Genomic DNA, 22,855 nt, shown 5'->3' with positions numbered 1-22,855 from the left:
AGTGATGTTCCCTCTCCATAAGCACTACAGACTGTTTTTCTTCATTTCAAGTTGTTTTTACAAGTCTTCCATTAAGTCACCCTTTCTTAAAGGCGGCTGAGGTGGTGGTCTCATAGGTTGTTCTGTAGTACAAGTTGTTGAAATGCTGTACATGTAAACTTCAGCTCATTGCACGGGCTGTTAAGAGTCACAGATTAACCATGAGTGGAACAAAGAGAGATACTGGTATTCCCACAGTAATGGGTTACTTCTGTTCTTCATTTTGCTGGTAAATATGGCCTAAAAAAGGGTATGATTAATCTCATCTAATGCAAGCTGTCCAAAACTTGGATTTTTAGTCTAAGCTCTTTGACACAGATTCTCCACTGGTGACAAAGGTAGGTGAGATGAAACTGTTCTCTGGAGGTGCATATTTTGTTCTCTTTGACTACAGAAACCAACAGCCTTCATGCTTGGTTTAGGCTGGATGCCTAACTTTTAGGTGGATAAAGGTATGCAAAATGAATATTCCACTTTCCATATCTATACTGAGCCTAAAACCTTAGTATGTTATGTACCTTCACTCTTCCTGTATGGCTGTATGGACATTTGACTAGGCCATTAAAGAGATGCTGAACATCTCCAACAATTTAAAATACCTTGTTTATTTTTCGAAGAGCGGCTTCTGCTTCCGGTCGGCTAATATCAGCAACGTACCATTCATCATTTAGTGAGTCCTGTGTTTTTTGCGGGAGAGGATAAAGTCAGCTGTCAATAAATTAGCTTGTGGTGTTAACAACATGCAAATAAGTAGAGGGAAATTTGAATGTGAAGGTTTATGTGTGGACTCTGAAGGTCTGAACTTCAAGGATCATATTAGTATATATTAGTGTATGCTAGGTGGCACTAAGAGATTTTAAAGTGATTTGATAACTTGAGTAAATCTGAAAGTCTGGCTATAATACATCTGCAAGAAAGCTAGGAAGACTGATATTTCCAGTTATCTTCAGTAGAACAGTAGAAGTTAAATTTCAAGTGAAATTTTCCCTTTTGTCTGCCTGGGGTACTGACACYCTTTGCCTTTGTTTCTCTCTCTCTCTCACTCTCTCTTTTTTTTTTTCTTTTTATCACTGAGACAATAATGCAGACTTCCTTTGCGCATACCAGCCTTAGGCAGCCATACATGCCATCCCTGGGAGTGTTTTTTTCTAAACTTGCCTTATTTAAAGAAATGTGAAACTGGATTACACTTAGCGTCTGAATTCTTTACTCACCAAGTTTTTTGTGGAAGGAGAAGTGAATTTTTAATGCTTGAAGGCAAGTGTGCAAAACAAGTAATCCAGCAAGCAAACATTTCTTTTGTTTTGTTCTGCTGGGTTTTTGTTTTTTGTTTTTCTTGGTGAAGAGAAAATAAGGCACTAAAGTTTGACGTAGAAAAGGAAACCAAAAGCAAATACCAACATCCTGACAATGGCTACTAACTAGAAAAACACGTTTGAAAAAGTTCTCTCTCAAAATCAGAATATTTGCTGTGTGTAGCATTTATGGTTAATACTTGTGATATCTTTGTACCTCATCTTCCTCTGTGTTTGGTGGGTGAACAGTCTGTCTGCTAGGAACTGGCAATGGCAGTCTTACATCTGCTTTGCCTCTTGAAGGAGATCTGTGGTTGTTGCCTTTAAAATTATAAAATAAAAGTAGGAAAAAATTAAAAACAGAAAATAATTTAATCTGTGGAGCAGATACTAGTATACRGTATAGAATCTTGATTCTGAGAGGCATGAACCATTTATGGCAGTCTGATACTGAGAAAGTTTGAATTGATTTGACATTAAGTTTAGGCTACTGTGTGAGAATGAGTTTCCTTACATAAATTCATCCTTGGTGCACAGGGACTTTAACTGAACTCTTGTGGTTCAGGGTACCTTAAAATCATATGAATTTGAAATAGAGGTTACATCTTTTTAGTTTCTGTACCTCAATTATTCAGTTGAGAGCATCTCCAGTTATTCTAAAAATAGTTACAAGAAACATTGTCTCTTTGCATTCCTTGCCTTCTTAGCAAGTAGAAACTAAAAACTGTCCCTGTAACACATTGGCAGCTGTGACCAAATGCAAAACTTCTCTTTGCAAAGTAAAAAGATTTCTCAGCTTGCTTTATTTTTGACCTATTATCATAAGCTACATATGCAACTAAGACATTGAATTTCACATGGGAAATCTTTTCCCCTTTTTCAAGAGTAATAGTATACTTCAGTGATTTGCAGGTAGTGTTACTCAGCTCTCAATAGTCATAGCTAAATTGAAAAAGGCACTCAAATGAGGTTTTGGCAATAGTTAAACTAAACAATAAGCCCAAACTTCGTGGGAGAAAAACATCTTAAATTCAGGTTAATCAAATTAAGCAAGATGTCTTTCAGTAACTCTTGATAGTTTTCTGTTCACAGTCCAACCAGAAGCATCCACAGAAGAAAAGATTATATTAACTGAACTGAAATGGCCTTTCAACCTTCAGTTATGATTTATACGTAAAAGGGATACAAACCTAGTTGGAAGCGTGGTGGTAGTGAGCCACTTGAAGACAGACTGCTAGCACTGTTTAAAAACAAACAAACAAATGGRAAAAAACAGTAGTCAGTATAAATAATACAGTGTTGCTATACAAGGTATTTATACTCTGAAGAACTGATCTGGACTTTGTGTCTGCTCTGCAGAGTGTTAGATCTTTTTCAGGCCAATGATTTTGTAAATCTACATGGTAAATAGATCCAGTTTTAAGTTTACTTCAACCTTAGTGTCTGGGAATAAGGTAGAGGGAATCAGTAATGGGCCACCAATACTTCTGTATCGGGATTAATAGAGGAAACTACTTAAGCTTGCTGCCTTCCCACAGGGATTGGCTGTATTATTCTCCTAAAGCAGAAAGCATAGGGAGCAGCTTGCCAGATTGAGTTCCACTCGGAGTTCCACTTACATACACACTTTTCGTGTGCCTTCTTTAATACTGGTGATGAAAATGCATCTTCTAATCATAAATGTTCAACTGTGAGCTGGCAGTGGCACAGAGCTCATGCCTACAGCATCATAACACTTCCATGTGCCTGTACATGGTTTACTTGTCCTTTTGTGCTTCATTTTTCTCCTTTTTGTTAGAAAATCTACAATCCCATCTCCTTTTATGGCCTGATCTCAGAGCTCAAACCCAGAGCTTCCCAAACTGAAGAGTCCCAACCTTCAAATCTTTCTTTTTTTTTTTTTGAGAATTTCTTCACCTAATTGAGAACTCTAATTTCTCCTCTCTCCATATTTCTCCTTTGCTTAAATGAGCTGTACAAAAAGCTCTGGGATCAATATGTTGATTATACTTGCAGAACAGGGGCACCCTATCATGACTTGTGATTCATGGGAGAGAATAAACCAAATGTGAGCTTCAAATGCTAGAACAAAATGTGAAAATGGTGTTTGAATGTAATCAGAAGTGCTCATCATAGGGATAGTTACATATTTGCATATGACCTTGCTATTGCTACTGCAATGCTATTGCTACTTGGGTGTCATCACTTCCAGAGGATGTTGGTAAATGGGAGGGGTTCATCAAAGAACCATTTAAAAAATGCAGAGATTAGAAAAGTTGTCTTATCCGTAGACTCAGGGAGCCCACTCTAACTCATCAAAGACTAAGTCTGTTGCACATTACATCAGGAATCAAAATTTAGTTAAGGGCTCTTCAGTGTAGTGAACAAAGACATAGCAATCTAATATTTGGAAGCTGATGCTAGAAAAATACATATTTGAAACACAGTTCACAATTTTAAATAGGAATTATTAGGATAATTTAGTAAGGGGGTGAAATTCATTCAGATGGTCAACTGTAGACAACTAAGGTATGTGTTTTTCTAAGTTCTGAGGCAATCGTCAGTCACAGCTCTGGCACTTAATCCTCTATGCTGTGCAGACTCCTCTAAATCAGGACCTCTTTGATGTACATGCTGCACAAATTTGAAGGAAAAGATGGTCCCTTCCCAAAAGAACTTGCCATTCTAATGGAGCCTTCAGACAAAAGATGGGAGAAGGTGATGTCTTAAGAATGGTAGTATTATACCATATAGACCCTAAAATACTTCCTTGACATAAAACTGAGGTGCATTTTTCGGGGTTGCCTGACTAATTTACTTACATTATCTGTTTCACTGAATACAGAGCTTCAGTTATATTAAGGATTCCCCTTGATAATGGGAACAACACAAATCAGCCTGAAGTGTAGTGAGGGCAAGGATCTAGCTTTAAAAGTAACAGACTTCCTAAAGTAGAAATCCTGTGTTCCCCTGAGCACCCTGTAACCTCATATATACTATTATTTGCTAAATAACAAACTAATTCTGAGTCAGATTCAAAATGAATGACACATCAGTGGCTGAAACAAACCTTTCTGCACCGGGCATACTGTTGGATCCTGGCTTAGGTGGAGGCTTGACAGATCTTGAAGGGAATGTATTGGAGCTGTATGGGGGCAAAGATAGCTGTGGCACTGGTCTTTGGGGTGCGACTGTGGAGAGGAAGAGAAGAAGACTTAAAACTTATGAAACATATTGCAGTTTAATTAGATAAATGTAATTGAGTAAGCTGTTATTTTAAAAGTCCTGGATATGTTAGTTATGGAATGTAGCTTCATATGATCAACTGAGAACTTAAGTATAAAATTAAAAATAAACTAAAACAGGCTTGAGCAACATTTACATTTTCTAAGTTCTGTTTTAGATAAGCTATAATTCAGATACCTAACTGCAGTACAGCCCGTTGTGGCTTTCTTTTTTGTGTTCTCTTTTACAATGCTTCCAAATAGTGGATTTGAGGTTACCTTCTTGGATTTCATTCCTTTTTGAGATTTCTCCCATATCATCATAAACAACAGCATAAAAGTAAAATGTATTTTCTTTTAGCAGTGTCTTCAAACCTGAACTACTGGTAAGAGTGGAAGAGTTTAACTGTACTCTGCACAGTTTAAGTCACCCTCTTTTTTGTGGAGTCTTAGAGACAGTGATAAATTGCAGAGATGTGGGTCAAATGTCCAGCTTTTGTTATGAAGTCACATTAGGAACTTTATTTTAGGAACCAGGGTCATGAAGTAATTTAAAAATATTATTATTACATGAAACAAATTCTGCTTCTCTTCCTTAGAGTGAATACCATTACACAGAAGACTAGTACAAGCAGGGTTTGACTGAATATTTGATGAAAACTGGGAGGACACCAGGTTTATATGCCTAGCTATTTGATGTTGTGTACAGAACACAAGTCTCTACAATATAATGCGCTTCGAAATAAGAATTCCTGCTGTGTTGTAACTGGCTGACTGGAAGATGCTATTAGCTATTGATTTTTTCTGTTTTGTGGCTTTGTTAGATATATCTGCAGGAGGAATTTTGTAAGCTTTCTACAGCTTGGCAAGGTATCACCTGACTTTTTAAAATGTCTCTGAAGAAAGAATACTGCACCTATGTGTGGGTTTTTTTTTGCTTTTTTTTTTTTTTTTTAAGTATTTAGACAAAGAAAGACTTAAGTTTTAAAAGTCACTGCAGAAACACTTACTCTCTTCTTCTTCCTGGGGAGGCAAGAAAAAAAAAACATTAGCAGCTTACTATAGCACAGTTCTTAGGAATATTTGTTTTTTACAGAGCTGAAACCTAGGAGTTGGTGAATTTTGAGTATGCAAGATCTAGACTGTCACTTTCATCTAAAATGCTGGGGTTTCTATCTTCATGAAACACCTAATAATTTTTAAAATTCTTGTGATGAGGTGCAGCCATTATTTACAAATAAGCAGCGAGATAGCTGTCTACCACTGGGGTTTGACCCAAAGTATTTAGAAACTCTCAGCAGATGTAACCTTTCCCCATTCCTTAAGTTAAGTGTATGTTCTCAGAGTTATCTAAAAATGAATTCCTTAAGTCAGCTTAAACTAAAAAAACAAAACCTGATGTAAACAAAATCACCTCTCCTGTGTCATAAAAATTCTGGCCTTATTCTCCCTATTATCTGAAATAAAGTAATTGGGGAATAAATTGAGGTTGATCTAGAGGAACTGATTAAAAAAGAAACAATGTGCTATGAAAGATCTATCTCTATTCATTATAACTGTAAAAGAAACTAGTTTACCTCTTCCAGAATTATTAGTTTATGCAAATACTTCATTTTGTTGTAGCACCTATTCATTTACATATTTGCTTTCAAAAATATACTTACCTCAATTTTTTTTTGTGGTGGCCAACCCTGCCTAAAATGAAGCAGAGAAAACAATACATGAATCATAGATGGAATATTATTCATTCACTTGGTGTTCATTAGGCAATATTTTCAACGAAGATGTGAGTTTATGGTAAGTTTTACAGTCCCATATGAATGCAGAAGAAATTTTTTTCTCCTCATAAAAATATCAAAGATTTTTCAGCCATAATCTAAGACTGCACACCAGCCTTTAGCGCATCTTGATCCTATGAACAAGTAAAATGTCTGATGGCTTTATCATAAGATTGGAGCTTAAAAGAGGCTTTGACGCTGATGAAACATTAGACCTCAAGTCTTAAACTCATTTGTGGTACTTAGCAACACTACTGGAGCACATGATGAGCCTTCTAGCCTTTTTTCTGAAAAATTATCTTGGCTGATTAGAAGGTCTCAATTAYTTTCTTATATTTTGTTTTAAAATCAGTCACATCATTGTTCAGCCCACAAGTTATCTAGAGAACTATCTAGTTATGCTAGAGAATGCTGTTTGCTGTTAACATTGAGTTTTGCAGGCTAGTAAAATCAATAGTAGGAAATTAAACATTTCTCTCTCTAACATCCTACAAAAAATGGCAATAGGATTCATGAAAGAATATTCCCTAAAGCAAGAACTTGATCTCATTGAAAATCTGTGTGTCGTATAGCTCTTCGTGTAACTTGGAAGTGAGCCATGCCCTACGTGATGCTTGTATGAGATATGTCTGGAGAGAGAGCTTTTTCTGCCCCCCCCCTTTCTTTTTAAACTTACAACACATTGATTTCTGCAGACACTGCTGTAATGCAGAATACTATTCTATTTTGCTCATCCATATTTTTGTTAATTTAGATTTTCATTAAATTTCAATTAAATGAACTCTAATTTAAACACTTACTTTACAGGGTGTTGCTTCCTTAAGGGAGATGGATTGCCTCTTTCATATCTATCACTTGGTGGGACAGGAGGTTTTGGCATCATTGCTAGCTGTTCCCCCAGGGATCTAAAGCAGGAGTAAGATGATGAAATAAAGGTAAAAGGCTGCTTAATAGGAAATAACTGGGTAATATTGGCATTGAGAGTATCTATTCAGGAGGAAAACTCTTACCTTAGCTGTGGAGTCAGAGACTGTAAAGCAATAAGGAAAAGTCAAGAGAATGCATAAATGTATCAAAATAGGTTTTAAAAAAAAAAGGGGGGGGGGAGTTCATACCTTTTCAGGAAAGCCTGGCTTCCTTCCTAAAAATAATAAAAGCTTATATTTAGAAAAAAATAAAGCTTAAGATAATTAATTAAACTTTCCATGAAACTAACAAGTTTTAAATACCACTGAAAGTGAATTTTTCAGTTTGAAGCATTCAGCCTCCTGAGATGTAAGCCAGAAAAACAATTTTGGCTTTACAAGGGGTGAAAAATTTGCCATTTCTCATAGTAAAGCATCAGAAAGATTAATCGAAGAGTTTTCAAAGTGGCATGTTTTACAATCGTATTTTCCACCCTTCAACTTTGAATTACTGGATACATTTATGCCATTCTATACTAGATAAAAGAGTTTAGATATTTCAAAAAATCATAGGGTAGTCTATTGAGATTCATTGTAAAATGTTGTTTTCTGGGCTGAAACAAATATCATTTCTATTTCTATTATTTTTCAGTTCTCAGCATTCTTTTAAGTGTGGATACCAAATTATGTATATTACTGTAAACAGACTTTTGTGAACTCTAGGCAAAAGTAATTATTTCTTCTTTTAACTTACTAAATATTCCTTTGTTCATTCACTTAAAGATTATATTAAACCTCTTTGTACAAGGCTCTTGTAATCTCTTTCTCTTCAACTAGTCCTGAGCCATTTTCAGGGTTGCTGCCTTCCAGATAGAATTTCCCTCATTCTATAAGCATTGCTCACATTGCCTTTCCTGAACAGATAGATCACTTTGTTTGTGATTGGATTTTGGCACATTTGGCTGAGCCTTGTTCTTGTGCATGGATGATATTCAAACTGATAATTTTGAGCAAAAAAGCAGCTGTTGGTATTGCCATAAGCAAATGCTGACCTGATACTGGGCTTTCTCTTTCAAACAGTGGAGCAGGACGATCCAGTGGGGGTTTCGTGCTTCTGTCTATAGAAGGAGCTGCGGCTAAACACAAAAATTATGCAAAAATAATGTACTGGCATGGGTCAATAAGGCTTTGTATAACCCTGAACTGGTGTTACTTCTCAGAATAACAACCAATACAACTGTGGGATGTATGAATAAATAGCAGAAGAAGGTGGAACTGAAGAGATGTAGCCAAAAGTAAAGCGCTACAGAGCCCAGAGAAAAAGCTTTAAGAAAACAAAAACGGCTATACTTACGTTTCGAAGGCTTGATATTTCTGTCTCTGTTCAAGTCATTGTTGCTTAATGGAGGAGGAAAGGGTGGCAGCTAAAACAAATATTTCACATGTGGTTAAAGTGTGCCTTAATTTTTTTGTTTTAATTTTAGTATTGTGCCACACCACAGCTGTCAATCTTTGTGTCTGATAAAGCACAAAGAATAGGTCTCTGTACAAAGCAGGAAGACCTACACATACACACTTTTCTGGTCAGATGCAGAATTAGCTCTGTCCTTTAGTCTCGCAGGGAATACTCTAGTGGGATGTTCACCCTGGGAAGGGCATGGGTATGTGAAAGGAAAGAAAGAGGAGCTTCTTCAATGCTGTTGTATCTTTGTCCCTTCAGTGCAGCAGATATTAGTTTTGAAATCTGATGTTGAAATTAGTGGATGTAAATTTGAACTTGAGAAATATGCACTAATTCTGTATTAATGAAGGCTGCTGACTGATGGAGAAAGGGCTATTCTTTCTTACTGGGAAATCTGSGGTCAAACAGAAGAAAGTGTGGTTAGCTGCTGCAAAAATGGTGAAGATGTTTTCATCTAAGCCTAGATTTCTTCAGAGAAATGCCTTCCTATGTTCTTTCTTGTTCCAAGTAACAAAGCAGCAATACAGGAAAGCTGTCTTGAGAACTCATGACGCTTTTAAGAAACCTGGATGTTTTAAATGTAAGAACCAATTATACTGAATCAGACTGAAGGTCCTGCTATTGCACCTAAAAATTATCTTTACTTGTGTACATGGGTAGGTATCATGTCCATCTGTGCTGGCATACAGTGATTCTGTATTGCCAGTAAACAGCACAATAACTTTCAGTTTTAAAGTTTTAACAGTATAAAAAAGTAAAAAATGTGCATGTCATTTAGGGCTTTGAAAGATTGAGCTTTTTTTTCCCCCCCAACTATATCGCTAAAGAAACACAGAGGGATCTATTAAAAATCTATAATTTAAATGAAAGAGGCATTCTTAAGTTGGTACAAATTTTTAGTGTAAAAAAGAGCAAAGTAATATGGAAATAATTTAACATATTTGTCCCATGAAATTTAATATACTTCTTTGAAAAAAGACCACCCTGTAACAGAAGTCATCTATTTTGACAGCTGAAACAGCTTCTCCTTCCTCTACATACACAATCTGAATAAAAATAATATTACACTTGTACCTCCTAGGAGCTACTAGTAAAGAAAATAGATGAAATATTAAGAACAAAACATACAGGAGCACCTCTTCCCCCAGGTGGGGCTGGCACAGGGGACGGGCCAGGTCGCTGGGGTGGTACTGGAGGCTGATTTGATGATCTAGCTGTTGAAGGTCTGTCTAAAGAAAACAAAAATCACAAACTAAACAAGTATTCAAACAATTTGGTTACTTTATTGTCATTAGATCTTTTTGAAGGAGAGGCCTTGTAGTAAGCTGCATACTTAAGTTAATACATCATTAGGACATTGTTTTAGTTCATAATAGATAATTGCTTTATGATCGGTGTTCTCTTGGGAGRTAAGGGCGTGTATGTCTCTTTGGTGGTGAGGTATGTTTGACTCCACAGCTGCAGGCTACTGAAGAATCAGACATAAAAAATGACAAGCAGAGAAAGCTGATTTTCACTAGAGATTTTTTGCTATTGTTGTGACAGTTCACTCTGTCCAAGGGACAACTACGAAAGCTAATACAGTATGCACTTGTGTTTTACTTGGTGCAGGTTCCAAATGAAAGGCCATATAATGCACACGTCACAGAATAACAAACTTTGAAACCAAMAGAGCTTGTCTGAAGTAGTAAATTGAACTTCAGAAGTCACAAGGCCACCAACATGCAGTAAATCTGTGTCACTAAATCTTGTTCATGAACTGGACTGTTGACTGTGTTTTGTTATCAGCCACTTTAAATGTCCAGTCTGTTTCCACAGCAAGTTTTTATTCATCATTTGTAGTTTATTAATAACAATTACTTTTTGGTAATTACCTATATAATCTGTGTTGTTTGCAAGTGACTTTGCAGGAAATATGACATTGTGGTGTGCTTCGTCATTATTGGATGGAGGCGGCTCATAGCCATCACTGTCATGTTCTGCTTCCTCAGGTTCTTCTGTTGGTGATTCATAGTCAGCCTCATCTTCCTTTTCCTGGTCATCATCAGGGCTTTCGTAGTCATCATCTTCATCCTGGCCAGTGCACATAAAAATGGATACTGTAACAGGATGCTAAACACTTCAGTGCAATTTCCTTGTGGCTTTTTATTGTGGTATTTTTCGCTCTGGAGGATATCAAGTTTTTAAAACCATTTTGAATAGAAAAAATTATCTGTTGAAATGCAGTGGGTAAATGAGGCAGCATTTTATTAATGCATATAGTACTCAACAGCTTAAGAGAGGAAATGAGTATCATTTTATAACAGTAACCGCAGTGAAAGTTCAAGTCCAAGTGATAGCTTTTTGAAATGTTTCATTTCTGTTAGATTCACATCATTCTCATCTCASTCATTTTGAGGTATCCACCAGGGAATGCACAGTGCTATACCATATGAGTTAAGGCACCAGCAAAGAATTCAGTGCTTCCTAGAAAAATACTGGAGCAGTAATTCATAGCTGTGGATACACACTCCTACTTAATAATACGTACTCTTTAGCACAGAGCTCAACTTCTTGAAAGCACTTCAGAAACAACTAGGTCTTTGACGGGTCTCGGTGCCCTCCACTAACCAGAATCAAAACAACTTCATACAACTTGGAAGATTTAGTAAAATCACAGTGAAAATGTGGTAGTGGTTGTTGCCCACATCTTCTGTGCAATGTGCCATGACTTAAAAKAATAATAAATTTGTCACTGGTATCTTGGCTGAGATTTCCAGAATAGCTCAGTATCGGCCTAGCTCAGGTGTTTTACAGGTCATTGCTTGTGACGCTAGCATTCCTGAAATAGCAGTAAAACTCCTGCAAACTTAGTAGTAAGTGCTTTCTAAAAATCCCTCTCCATATATTCTTGCAAAAAAAACATTGGCACTGGTTGGTGAGAGAGATCTTCACAAACCAGGACTGTATAACAGTCAGCTTACTCATTCAGCTAGCTGAGTTGCGCATGCTTGATCTAATGACGTTTACTGATGCATTTTCTATGCAGAAAGGCAAAAAGTATTTTGTCTGTCTAGTCAGCTTCAAGGAATTGGATTCTTTAAAATGTAAAATTGCAAACAAAATGGCAAGATTTGCCACTGAATAACATTGCAACCTTTCCTTTACTAACCACTTCTAAGAGCTTGAAATAGGAATATGAAGTACAGCTATGGTTCTAGGGAGGGCTGGTCATAGGCTGTGAGGCTGCGCTTGAGGCAGTGGTACAGGACTGCTGTTGCGAAGCTCTGTCTTGTATTACTGGTGGTGAGGCCCTTTTCTCAGTGAAGAAACTGGCATGCAATGGCCCCGATCAGTCGTGCTCCTCCATCTCCTTTTCCTGAGCCTAACACCCATGTAATTCTCCACTCTTTCCCCTCTGACCAAAGTTGATAATGCAAGACACGACAGAGCTTAAGGAAGAGGTGATCTGTTTAGCCAGTAGGCTTTTTTTCATCCTGATACTTACAAATGAAGACCAGTCATCTTCTTCTTCTTGACTGTATCCTGCATAAGGAAACAGCCACAGGCTTCTTAGCATGTACAACTTTAATATATCAAAAAGTAACAAGACAGAAAGGAAGAACACATCCCAAACCACTGCCGAACCACTACGCTCTGTCACAGCAACAAGGTATGCCTTTCAAACAAAGGCAAGCGTTCATGTGTAGCTCTTGAAAGATATTAGATATTAGGAAAAACATTGTGTTTCAAAAATAAGAGTATAGCAATTTTTTATAATGTGATATATGTGCTTTCACTTTGTTTGTCCTAGTGTTCCAGTTTTAAATACCATTTGAAGTAGAATGCTTTGAGAATGAGGTCAGACTTCTTACCTCTTCGTTTAATACTATTATAGCTTTTAAATCAGAAGGTGGATTTCTTTTTAAATTTCAGTAGGCCTGGGGAGAGTGGTAACTTGCAGAAGTTTAAGTGCTCTTGGCCCATTAAGAAAATAATTTAAATGAAAATTAAGTATGAGGCAGGCATCTGGAAACTTGCCTCTAATGTTGGAGGCTGCTAGGAGTAGGGAGAATGGAAATACATAAGCACTGATACTAAGTATCAGGTTAAACAAAGGCAGTAAGGGAATGTGCATGTAAATGTCTCTGCTCTTGCCTTGCGTTACCATCTTTTCTCTTTAAAGAGAAAAGTTTTCTTGCTTCTCCTCCTTTAACTATCTTTTATTCTTTTTGCCACTTTTTTGTGTTCTCTTCACTACCAGCTTCCCCCCCCCCATTTACTCTGCCCTGCTTCTGTTCTTCTAGACTTCTCTCTTTCTTCCTGATTCTTCCTTTCCCTTTTTCTGCCTTGCATACTGTTCTTTACTACTTCTTACCTTTTCTCACACCTAATACAGTCATTCTTATGATGGGAGTGATCCATATGAAATGTGTGCCTGAATTCAGTTAGTCATAGTAGATGAGGGGTGGTTTGGGTTAACCTCCAGCCAGACTAAATATCGGAGGACTTCTCTCTCTCAGATAATTACTGATAAAACTGTTGCACTTAAAGTTTTAAGACAAAAACTTTTATTGAATTCAAGATGTGACCAGTGTTTTTGTTTGATTTGATAATAAAGAAAACCTGGCACACAGAGATCTCTCTCTATATTCACTGTAACCAGAGTGGGCTAGTGTGTTGTTTCCCAGTCTTCTAAAGCTTTGTGATAGGCCGCAGAGGTTGGAAATGTCTGGATCTGAAAGCTGGATCCTCTGTCTGGTGTAAATTCTAATTTAGCTCATTTATCTGCAGTTAATCTTGGAAGTTCGGAAAAGGCTTATTACTCAAGCGGAGTTATTGTTGATACGCTGTTCTAGACCTTAATTGAAGATAAGCGAGAAAACCTAAGCTTATAAGAATTGCTGATATAAGTCATATCAATGACACTGAATGTAAACATTGCAAGGATTAACTTAGTATCTTAATATTTTTAAACAGTATTAGTAGTTATAAACAACTTGCCAGGATGCACTTACCTGGGTTTTCAGGAAACTTTTGTGCTTGGGCCCTGCAACAAAGATACAAACAAATTCATTCATTCCAGCTTTAATAATTAAAATGTTTATGTGTACTAAAATCTGTTGCATGGATAGCTTTAACAGTAAAATGAAATTTATGTAGATGAACTTAACTCTGCCCAAAATGCTAAAAACACGCTACCTGGTATTTCAGATACAGGTTACTAATGCAGCCTAAACTGTCTTGAAAAAGTTTCAAGTCAGTGAGGTAGAGTGTTTGGAAAAAGGGGGACTCGGTAAATAAGCTTACCAGTGGTCCAGTCCTGAAGATAAACACTTTCTTTACTATTTCCTTTGGAGCTGGTGAAAAGTCAAGTCCATAAATACTTGTGGAATTGACGAATATTTTAATGGTTTTCAATTCTAGTTTTGAACTCTTGTTAATGCAAAAGTGTAAAACTATGTTATCAGAGGRTGTAAAATCATGTTATAGGTTAGATCATCATCCTATATGAATACAAATTGTTCTTTTTCTCAAGAACCCACCCAAAAGAATCAATGTTATTGCACTTTTCAATATTTTTCTATTGCAAGAATGTTGCATTCAAAGATATGTATAAGTTAAGCATTACAAAGAGTAGCATCATAATATATAGGTCTGTAAAATGCACTAACGATGATTCATTAATGTAGTAATTTGTGTCAAGCTTTATAACATTCCTAAAGATTAATTTWCTCAAGATGAAAGTTGTTTTAAATTTGTGTTACTTGTTTCTAGACATGGAAGAAGTATACAGGGTGTTCATGGACTCAGGCTTTGCTATTCTTAACAGATAACAGTAACAAGGCAGAATTTTGTTTTATAAACTTTCCAAGTGGTCCATATGACACAGGTATTGTTGATCAAAGGGAAAAGAGTCAAAAAAACCCATACATCTGAAAACATTGAAAAAGAAAGCTGATTTTTTTCACCTACCGTTTTGGAAAGAATGATATCCTTCCTTCATTTCTGTTAATTTCCTGGCTTAATTTACTTATAATTCTGTTTAAAAGAAACACAAAAATAGTTTTAAAAAAATGAAAAACCCAACCTCCTTGAAACTTGTCAGTCACTTTCTCACCTCCTTTCCTCCCATTTTCTCTCAATTTTTGCTAAATGAAATCTAGTGATTCAGAATTATTATTTACGATGTGGCAAGGATACTTGATTTCTCTACTTATTGTAAAGTTGCAGTATAGTGTATTTAATTGAAAACTAAACCTTTTAAACATAAATAAAAACACACGTAGTTGGATCAAGTTTAAAAATCAACACTAAAAGTAGCAAACCTTACAAGTTTTGGGTGTGGGAGACATCATGCACTAGAACTCTGCTTTAAATAATGTTGATTACATTTGTGCTATTTTGCATGGAAAAAGTAATGTTTCAGGAAGCAGCTTTTTCCAAGCCTGTAGTTGCAGAAGCAGGGATTAAACGCACCCTCTGTCTACTCCCTATTCTATTTAATCTCCTTCCCTCTGTAACCAAGATATTCTTAACCTGGAGTGCCTCCAGTACAGAGGATGAAAAGGTTTAGTTTCACATTATATCACGTTTGCAGAGAAAGGCAGAAATATTCAGGGAACATATGAAGACTACAGCTTTGACTAGAAAGATTTTTCCAGGTTGATGTGTTTGTCATCACTCATGTATAGTTTGTGTACAGCAGTGGGGTGAACGGCAATCAGTGAAATACAGTCTTGAGGGAAATTTCAGTCAGGAGCATGCACTCAAGTACTGTACTTTGCTTATGCTGCTATTAATGCTGGCATCCACAGAGCCTGAGAGTGAGGGATTTTATATTCACTGACTTCTGAGAAAACTCTGAGCATACAAGACACAGTCGTCATTGAGGTAAGCAGAATTAAGGCTGCTGAGAGCAACAGGACTCTGCTCTGCTAGTAATTAAGTTGACATCTACAATTATTTCGTTTCAAAGAAAGTTTTTGTTTCAGAGAAACCATATGATAAGCCATGATCTGATTCTTAATACTGATTATTTCTTTGTGAGGAAAGTCCCACTGAGAAAGTCCCATGACATCCAAAGCAGGTTAGTTGCGCACATCTTGTTAAAAATACCCCATTTTATTTCTAGCTTATATTATTTCAGTCTACCAGACATTGTAACTGTGAAAATAAAAATGTTATAAAAAACAATCAGGAATTGAAGATGTCTGTTTAAGGCAGATTCTAAATTCTGTAAAATCTTAACTTTATTGTTTGTTTGTGCAGAATTTATTCCATAGATCTTAGATCCAGCCAACCAACTTTATAGCAGTATTTTAAAATCTTTCATTATAGCCAGGCAATTGCCAGGTAGTTGGCAATTCATTTTGTTTTTCTTCTTGTTTCATATCTTTTTCTGCTACTTGGCAACAATGATTCCCTAACTTTTTTCAAATGACCTCATTTGTGAATCTCTTTCATGTCTAACTGGGCTCACTCCCTGGGCTGGGACATGAGTAAAGCAAGCTTTGAAGGACTACAATATTANAAAAAAAAAAAAAAAAAAAAAAGCCAACAAAAACATACTATTTTTTATCCTGTACCACTGTAAACATCTTGCTCTTATTTTGAATATGCCTTCCCTTGCCCTTGTTACTTTCCTAATACTTAATTTAGTGTAATTCAGATTAAAGACAAATTTAAGGCAGACAGTTGCTCCATTTGATTATAGAAAGTGCTWTGGAGGCAGATCATGCTACCAACAAATGTGAGATAACAAGCAATTTCAAATCAGTGTGATGATGCTGTCTGAAAATTATTAAGGTGGATAATTTGAAGTTAAGGACATGTACTCAAGGATCCAGGTATGAAAATAGAAAGACAGAGGAAGAACTTAATATTTTTAGTTTTTCTTTTTAAAACAGCACTTTGGAGTCTTCTGATTTTGAGCAAATGTTGTCATACTTTCCCCTTTTGGAATAAGAATGTGAACAAATGTTAATAATTTAAGAAGGATTACGGTTGTTTAAATCTGACATCCCTACCCAAGCAAATTCTATAAAGCAAGAAATATGCCAGGTTATAGGTATAGGGCTGGTCTTGCTCTTGTCTCCCATACAACTCTTCCACACTCATCTGCACAAGAATTTCCTTCTGCTGTAGCTGATAAGGAAGTTGCTGTGTCCATTTTTCTCCTGTGGTTCCCTGAATAACACAAATTTTATGCTGAAATACCAGGAAATATTCAGAGGTGTAGACCTGTGCTTTGAGTGAGAAGTAGATTAAGGAACTTGTGTGTGGCTAGTTCTCTATTGTACGAGAGGGAGAGGAAGCATCTTTCATAATGTTGTGTTTATTTTCAGCTAAAGAAGCAAAATAAAAGTCAGGCTACTAATTCTTTTTGTTCAGAACTCCATTAATACGAAAGAGACTTGAGTGTTTGGAAGCTTTCTGGACTAAACCGGGACTGGCTGCAATGAGGATTTACACCAACTGTGAGATTAAGATAGGTTTGAATCTCTGGTTTGAATCATTTTGGGAAAAACTGAAAGGACAAAGTTTGCTCATCTTATCCTGCTGCCAAAAAATTAATCATCTGCTGCTTAAAATACAGTGTCTAATCTTCACTTGAAGGTTATTTAAAATGATTCAAACCAGAGAATATATTAGAAAAAAAGAAAGCAAAGTTTAATATGGTGGCTCTTTACAGGCAATGTCAATACAGAAGATTTGYGCACTGAGCAGCTGAGTCTGATCTCAGTGAGGAAGGAAGTACCAAAACCACACTGCTTTCTGAGTTGTGGGAGTGGATGATAGGACAGGATAAGGCTGTGCAACAGCACTTGCAGAAAATGTTACAGACTTCTCTTTCTCTTTCTGCCTCCTCCACCAGACACTTAGCTTAAAACTGTCAGGAAGTTGAAAAGAAAAAAAAAAAAGCAACAGCCCAAAACAGTACTCCAAAACTGGCTTTTGTTTGCTTAAAGGCAAACATGGTTCTACATGTATGGGGACAAAGGAGTTAAGATAGGTGAGAGAAATGCAAGGCAAAGTCCTCTAGGACCAGGAGATCACATATCTTGAACACTGTCAAGAGCATAGTTTGGGATTAAGCCTCCTTTGTTTTGGCCTTTGAGAAAAGTCTGTTGGGTAGATGCAACACTGACTGAATTTCAGTTAAGTTCTAAATCTAACATTCTTCTCTAGCATCCCACCCTAGAGAGCATGTGTGCATACAAATTCACCAATGCCCCGGGCATGTTTTGTTGAAAGCGCTCTAAAATATCTTGCAGAATTCATATTTGGTATCTTCAAGTATGAACTTTTATAATGCTCTATGACTACCAGAAGTGATAATGAGCAAGAAGAAAACAACCGTGTGTGTCCCTTAAGCTGTATATTGGCCTTTTGTTTCACTAGATTTATTAACAAAATGTTGATTACGTTCTCATGATTAGATATGAGTTCCATTTTGCACTTAAGACAGATATTCAATGTCTGCTCTGTGTAAAATATACACCATATCCCCCCTCCATTCTGCCAATATACCATTTATTCTTTAAAGATGTTGCGTGTTGTTTGTGAAGTTTCAGGTGTTCATTAACCAAGGGCTATTAAAATTAACTTAAATGGATCTTTTATAAAATGTAGCAGGTATAAGAGTAATATGAATGAGCTCAGCAAAAGATATAACACTGTGGTTTTTAACATCTTTTCATGTTACAAAAATGCCAAGTGTTAAGCATAGTGTATGTTTGAAGAAAACAGGTGCACCTGAGCAAAGCTATTAATACCTGGAATAATTGCTAGGTCAACTTCTATGCTATCTCTTATTTAGGATGACAGCCACATTTATGGTGACCCAACCTCTAAAGCTAATGTTCATGCAACAAATATTTATTTTAATTTCACAATAGAAAAAAGGAGAAAAAATATGTGATAGGTATTTTTACCAATAGATTACTTAGCCCAAATGTGGCTGCTCCTTAAAGGTTTGCAGCAGTGTGGTAACTCTGGGGGTAATAGATGAACATCTCCTTGGCTAGAACATCTCCTGGATCACCACTAAATTTGTGGAGGACTGAGGTAGGGATAATCCTTCATGGTCTGGAACCTGGGGACTAGGTTCTACCACATGTAATCATGTAATATCAGGTCTTCAAACATATTTCATCAGTGCCATATTAGATCTACATCCAGCAGAATAGATATGCATATTTCTTTTCATAGAATGGCAACTGTTCTTAAATTCTTAAGATATTCTTAGTATTCTTAAAAGTTAATTTTTACCAAGTGATTTAAAGCTGGTATTCTGTATGTTCAAATCATAGAAATATTATGTGATAGCATTTTCTTCTGATTTAGTTAGGATTTAGTTAGACTGTTTAGTTAGGATTAGGAACTTGCATACAGAATGTTTCTTATGATGGACTTCAGGATGATGATATAGTTTCATACAAAGATCTACAAAATCATAATTAGATAGTGATTGTCCTAAAAAAATATATATTACTGAGTCTGAAAAATGAGTTATTGCTATAAATAAATAGTTACCTATAGAAAAGGTACCGTACAACTGCCTTGTATCACCTGCTTTGGAAGGGACACATAGAAAACCATGAGCTTTTCTTAAAATCAGTTCACACTGATTTGTTTATCTCAGATACCTAAACACTTTTAAACATATTGTGATGCTATCCAGTGTGATTTTGGATGAAACCATTTCAGGTGTAGTCAAGGTTGCTTAGATGCTGTAATTGGCTACTTCTTACCTGAATGTGTGGTTTCTGATTTGTTTATATGAAACCTTAACTCTGAACTTCAGGTTGCTATGATGGTTAATTTAATAAAAAAATAAAAAATAAAAATAACACCTCCCACCCTCAAACTTTCATCACTCTTATGGTTGTGCACCTGTGTTACCAATATTATCGTATCCACTGTCACTGTTGATTCTGTATTTATTTACATGAGACTGTTCATATGTTTATGCAATTACAATATCAAACTGAATATATGAGATCTTCACTGTGGCTCCAGTTCATCAAATCACTTGAAGCAGATGCCTGAAGTTCAGCACGTGTTTAAGTGCTGCCTTCTGAACTGAAGCCTTAAGATAGTCAAAGRATCTCTCTTCGTTCCCACTGTCCCCCTGCCACCCAGAGCAGTTCGGCTGGCAAAGACCAAGTGGCTTTTTCCACCTCCTCTCTCCTCTAAAGGAATAGGAAAAAGTTAGGTAGTGAGTGGAGCTGAACTCTGCCTTGCCCGCCTGGGGCCTGAGCTGGACCTACTGTATACATAAGTGGGAATGAAGGAAAAGGTTGCATGTTAAATCAAAATATGGCATTAAGCAAAGGTAATTTTCTAAACTTCTCCCTAAGATTACTTTAATAGCAACATGTGCAAGGGGTCTTAGGGCTTCAAAGAGTGACATCATCATCACAGTAGATATTCTGAATGAGTGTATAAACTTTGTATTTATCAGAAGAAGCCACAGAYGGTATAATAGTGTCAAATTTGAGGTTGTTTTTTTTTTTTAAGGCCTAGATGCTGTAAGGGAAGGAGGGCATGTGGGTTTCCAGTCACCTAATGCTCTGTTTGGCACAACTTTTGATATAGCTCAGAGGTGAAGGCAACTTTGATCATTTCAACTACGCTGATGAAATCAGTCTTCATTCAGTCTTCATTTTCCAGCCTCATCAAGATACAATGCCTCAGTGGACATGCGGCATAGATTTCTTTACCCATGCCAGTAAAGATCACCTTGTGTATGAGTCCTTAGCATCACTGGCAGAGTCTGGCAGGTCTACAAGAAAATCAAGTGGTGACCACCCACAAGGATGGGAATCATTACAGAGGTAAATGGTAAACTGTAGAGCTTACTTTATGATCCCTCAATAAATCTGTGTGTGGCCTGTGCAGGTGCAGGGAATCCTGTGCAGACTTACTTTCCATTAACCCTTTTCTCTGTACAACATTAGCCAGACTAAAATTTGCAGGATTGTCCTGATGCCTCAGTCATTTATGTATGGGGCAGGCCCCAGCTCTGCTGTAGCATCACTTCTGCTAATGGAGAATTTTTTAAATTCTTTGAATGTGATATTGGAAATGACAGATGAGCAATTTATAATGTATCAATGTGTAGTATAGTAACACATATTAACCATCATGGTGCAGTATTACTTCTTATATAAACAATGTAAATTTTTGGCAAAGTTTTCAGTAAAGAGTTCCACCTTTTTAATAGAGAGTTCTGAAGATTTTATAAAGTATTTTAATTTTCAAAATAGTATTTTAATGCTTTTCTGTTTTTTAAAAATTAGCTACAAGAAGATTCATGCAGGTGTGCAACTGTAACATGACTGCTGGAGGTTAAGCTTCAAAATCATAATTCTGTTAAAATAAAATTGTGTTTCTTATTAGTTTCAGTAAGTGAGCCCTCATACTTTGTAATGACAACTGTGATCCACTTAGACCCTGCAGAATTCCTGTGAAAGTCGCAGAACCATCGCCAAGCAGTGGCACGGTTATATTCAAAACTTGATCAGTAGATTTCCTCAAATATATATATTTTGTAAAGCCACATACTCCTCTCAGGCGGCTTGTATGGATATAGGCTGTGGTTAGCAAACCTTGTACAGTTGCAAGCGCTGGGTTCTGTTCTCAGCCCATGTAGGTCATCGTAACCTTGCTAGAGTTGCTGGGTAACAATATGGCTTGTATATGTGCTTTTTATTCATTCCATTGAACAATGCTGTCACTGTGAAACTTATTATTAACGGAGGCCTTTTTACAGAATATGCTCAGATTTCAGCACTGTGATTAAGTAGACCAGGCACTATAATTACAATATATTGATATGTATTTCTGCTTGTAGAAAAACTCCTCCTACTAGGAGAGGTTTGCATTATTGTTTGCATTGTAAAAGTTTAAGGAATGATTGTGTTCTAATAGAAACCAACAGCAAGCACTTTTCATTTTGCTGAGAGCAAGGAGGTTCCAAAGTACTGAAATCAATGTTAAAAAGAGCAATAGTCCCTTATTCTGTTTTTTAAATGGCAACCAGATCTGTTCCCTATTAAAGCTCTAAATTCTTCCGTTAACCAGTGGCATATATGGAGGATCCCACATCACACTGACCTTTTCTCATACATATTCGCAGCATACTAGGGCATTATTTCCTTGTCGGTAAGTGTGGAGAAAGCTGAGAACAAGTGCACTAGAGGTACTTTTGGCTGATATAAGTAGTATAGATACATAACTCAAGGAAGAACTTGGTCCTATCCCTCCTGTAGTTTGACTACTACTGCTTCTTTTGTTGATCATGCTGATGTGAAACTGTGATATTAAAATTGTGGAATATTCAAAATACTTCCATGTAGCCTTTCACTATCCTTAAATAAATGGCTATTTGAGCTATGCACACAAAACTGTATTTCTAATTGATGTTCTTTTCTAATTATTTCATTATTTGTTCTAGTCTACTAGGTGAGTTATAAATAGGTAAGAAGGATCAGCTGAAGGAGCTTAATTTCTATGGACAAAAAAATGAAATAAGAACAAAGGCTATGTGATGAGTATAAAACCTTTTAGTTCTACAACTTTTGTTCAGATTTATTAATTTTACTCATTTATTGAGTTCTCCAAGTGGTGCACTGAGCTTCACGGTTCTTTTCAAGTTCTTGATTTAGGACCTTGCTGAGAAGCCCAAAAGATTGTACTAGGCATGGCTGTTCACTTTCTACTAGAGTGTTATGAGGCAAGTGGACCATGAAAATGTAATTTTCAAAAAAATTTTTGAGATACCAATGGATTAGAACAGGAGCTAAGAGCAACTCCACATTGTTTAATTTGATTTTTAACTGTTCACCTATGATATTAATGTCTTGTCTGTGCATGTTTTTAAGATGTTCCACTGACCACTTCTGATTTATGAACTTTAAAGAAAATCACTAAAGGTTCTCAAAATTAAAAGTTAAAACAAGAAGAACACAAGTCAATTTTGCCAAAAGACTGTGAAAGAGGGAAAAATAATCAGAGAATTACAGACAATGTATTTAACAATATGGTAATGTCAGTTTGTCACAGACAACCTAGTTTAACTCTGGTCCCTCACAGTCTCAATAACCACAATTAAATGTGGCTGTTAACTGATAGTAAGTTCAGAAATGTCAACAATAACATTTGG

General features: G+C 36.4%; 1 protein-coding gene across 1 annotated transcript in view; it reads right to left on the bottom strand.

Moving 5' to 3' along the window:
- The window catches only part of LCP2 (lymphocyte cytosolic protein 2), a 36,723-nt gene that overhangs the window by 5,289 nt on the left and 8,579 nt on the right, over positions 1 to 22,855 (bottom strand). Inside the window, exons 4-19 of the mRNA XM_026061317.1 lie at positions 14,659 to 14,724; positions 13,701 to 13,732; positions 12,191 to 12,228; positions 10,578 to 10,776; positions 9,832 to 9,932; positions 8,596 to 8,665; positions 8,294 to 8,377; positions 7,452 to 7,477; positions 7,347 to 7,366; positions 7,137 to 7,241; positions 6,223 to 6,253; positions 5,569 to 5,581; positions 4,405 to 4,525; positions 2,525 to 2,574; positions 1,552 to 1,655; positions 639 to 716 (exon numbers count right to left, since the gene is read on the bottom strand). Of these exons, the coding sequence (XP_025917102.1) occupies positions 639 to 716; positions 1,552 to 1,655; positions 2,525 to 2,574; positions 4,405 to 4,525; positions 5,569 to 5,581; positions 6,223 to 6,253; positions 7,137 to 7,241; positions 7,347 to 7,366; positions 7,452 to 7,477; positions 8,294 to 8,377; positions 8,596 to 8,665; positions 9,832 to 9,932; positions 10,578 to 10,776; positions 12,191 to 12,228; positions 13,701 to 13,732; positions 14,659 to 14,724 (1,138 nt within the window). The remainder of the gene's footprint in view (positions 1 to 638; positions 717 to 1,551; positions 1,656 to 2,524; positions 2,575 to 4,404; positions 4,526 to 5,568; positions 5,582 to 6,222; positions 6,254 to 7,136; positions 7,242 to 7,346; positions 7,367 to 7,451; positions 7,478 to 8,293; positions 8,378 to 8,595; positions 8,666 to 9,831; positions 9,933 to 10,577; positions 10,777 to 12,190; positions 12,229 to 13,700; positions 13,733 to 14,658; positions 14,725 to 22,855) is intronic.

This window comes from Apteryx rowi, unplaced genomic scaffold (genome assembly GCF_003343035.1).
Source record: "Apteryx rowi isolate R43461 unplaced genomic scaffold, aptRow1 scaffold_18, whole genome shotgun sequence".
Classification (NCBI taxonomy): Eukaryota; Metazoa; Chordata; class Aves; order Apterygiformes; family Apterygidae; genus Apteryx; species Apteryx rowi.
This window is presented reverse-complemented; position numbering and strand designations above follow the sequence as displayed.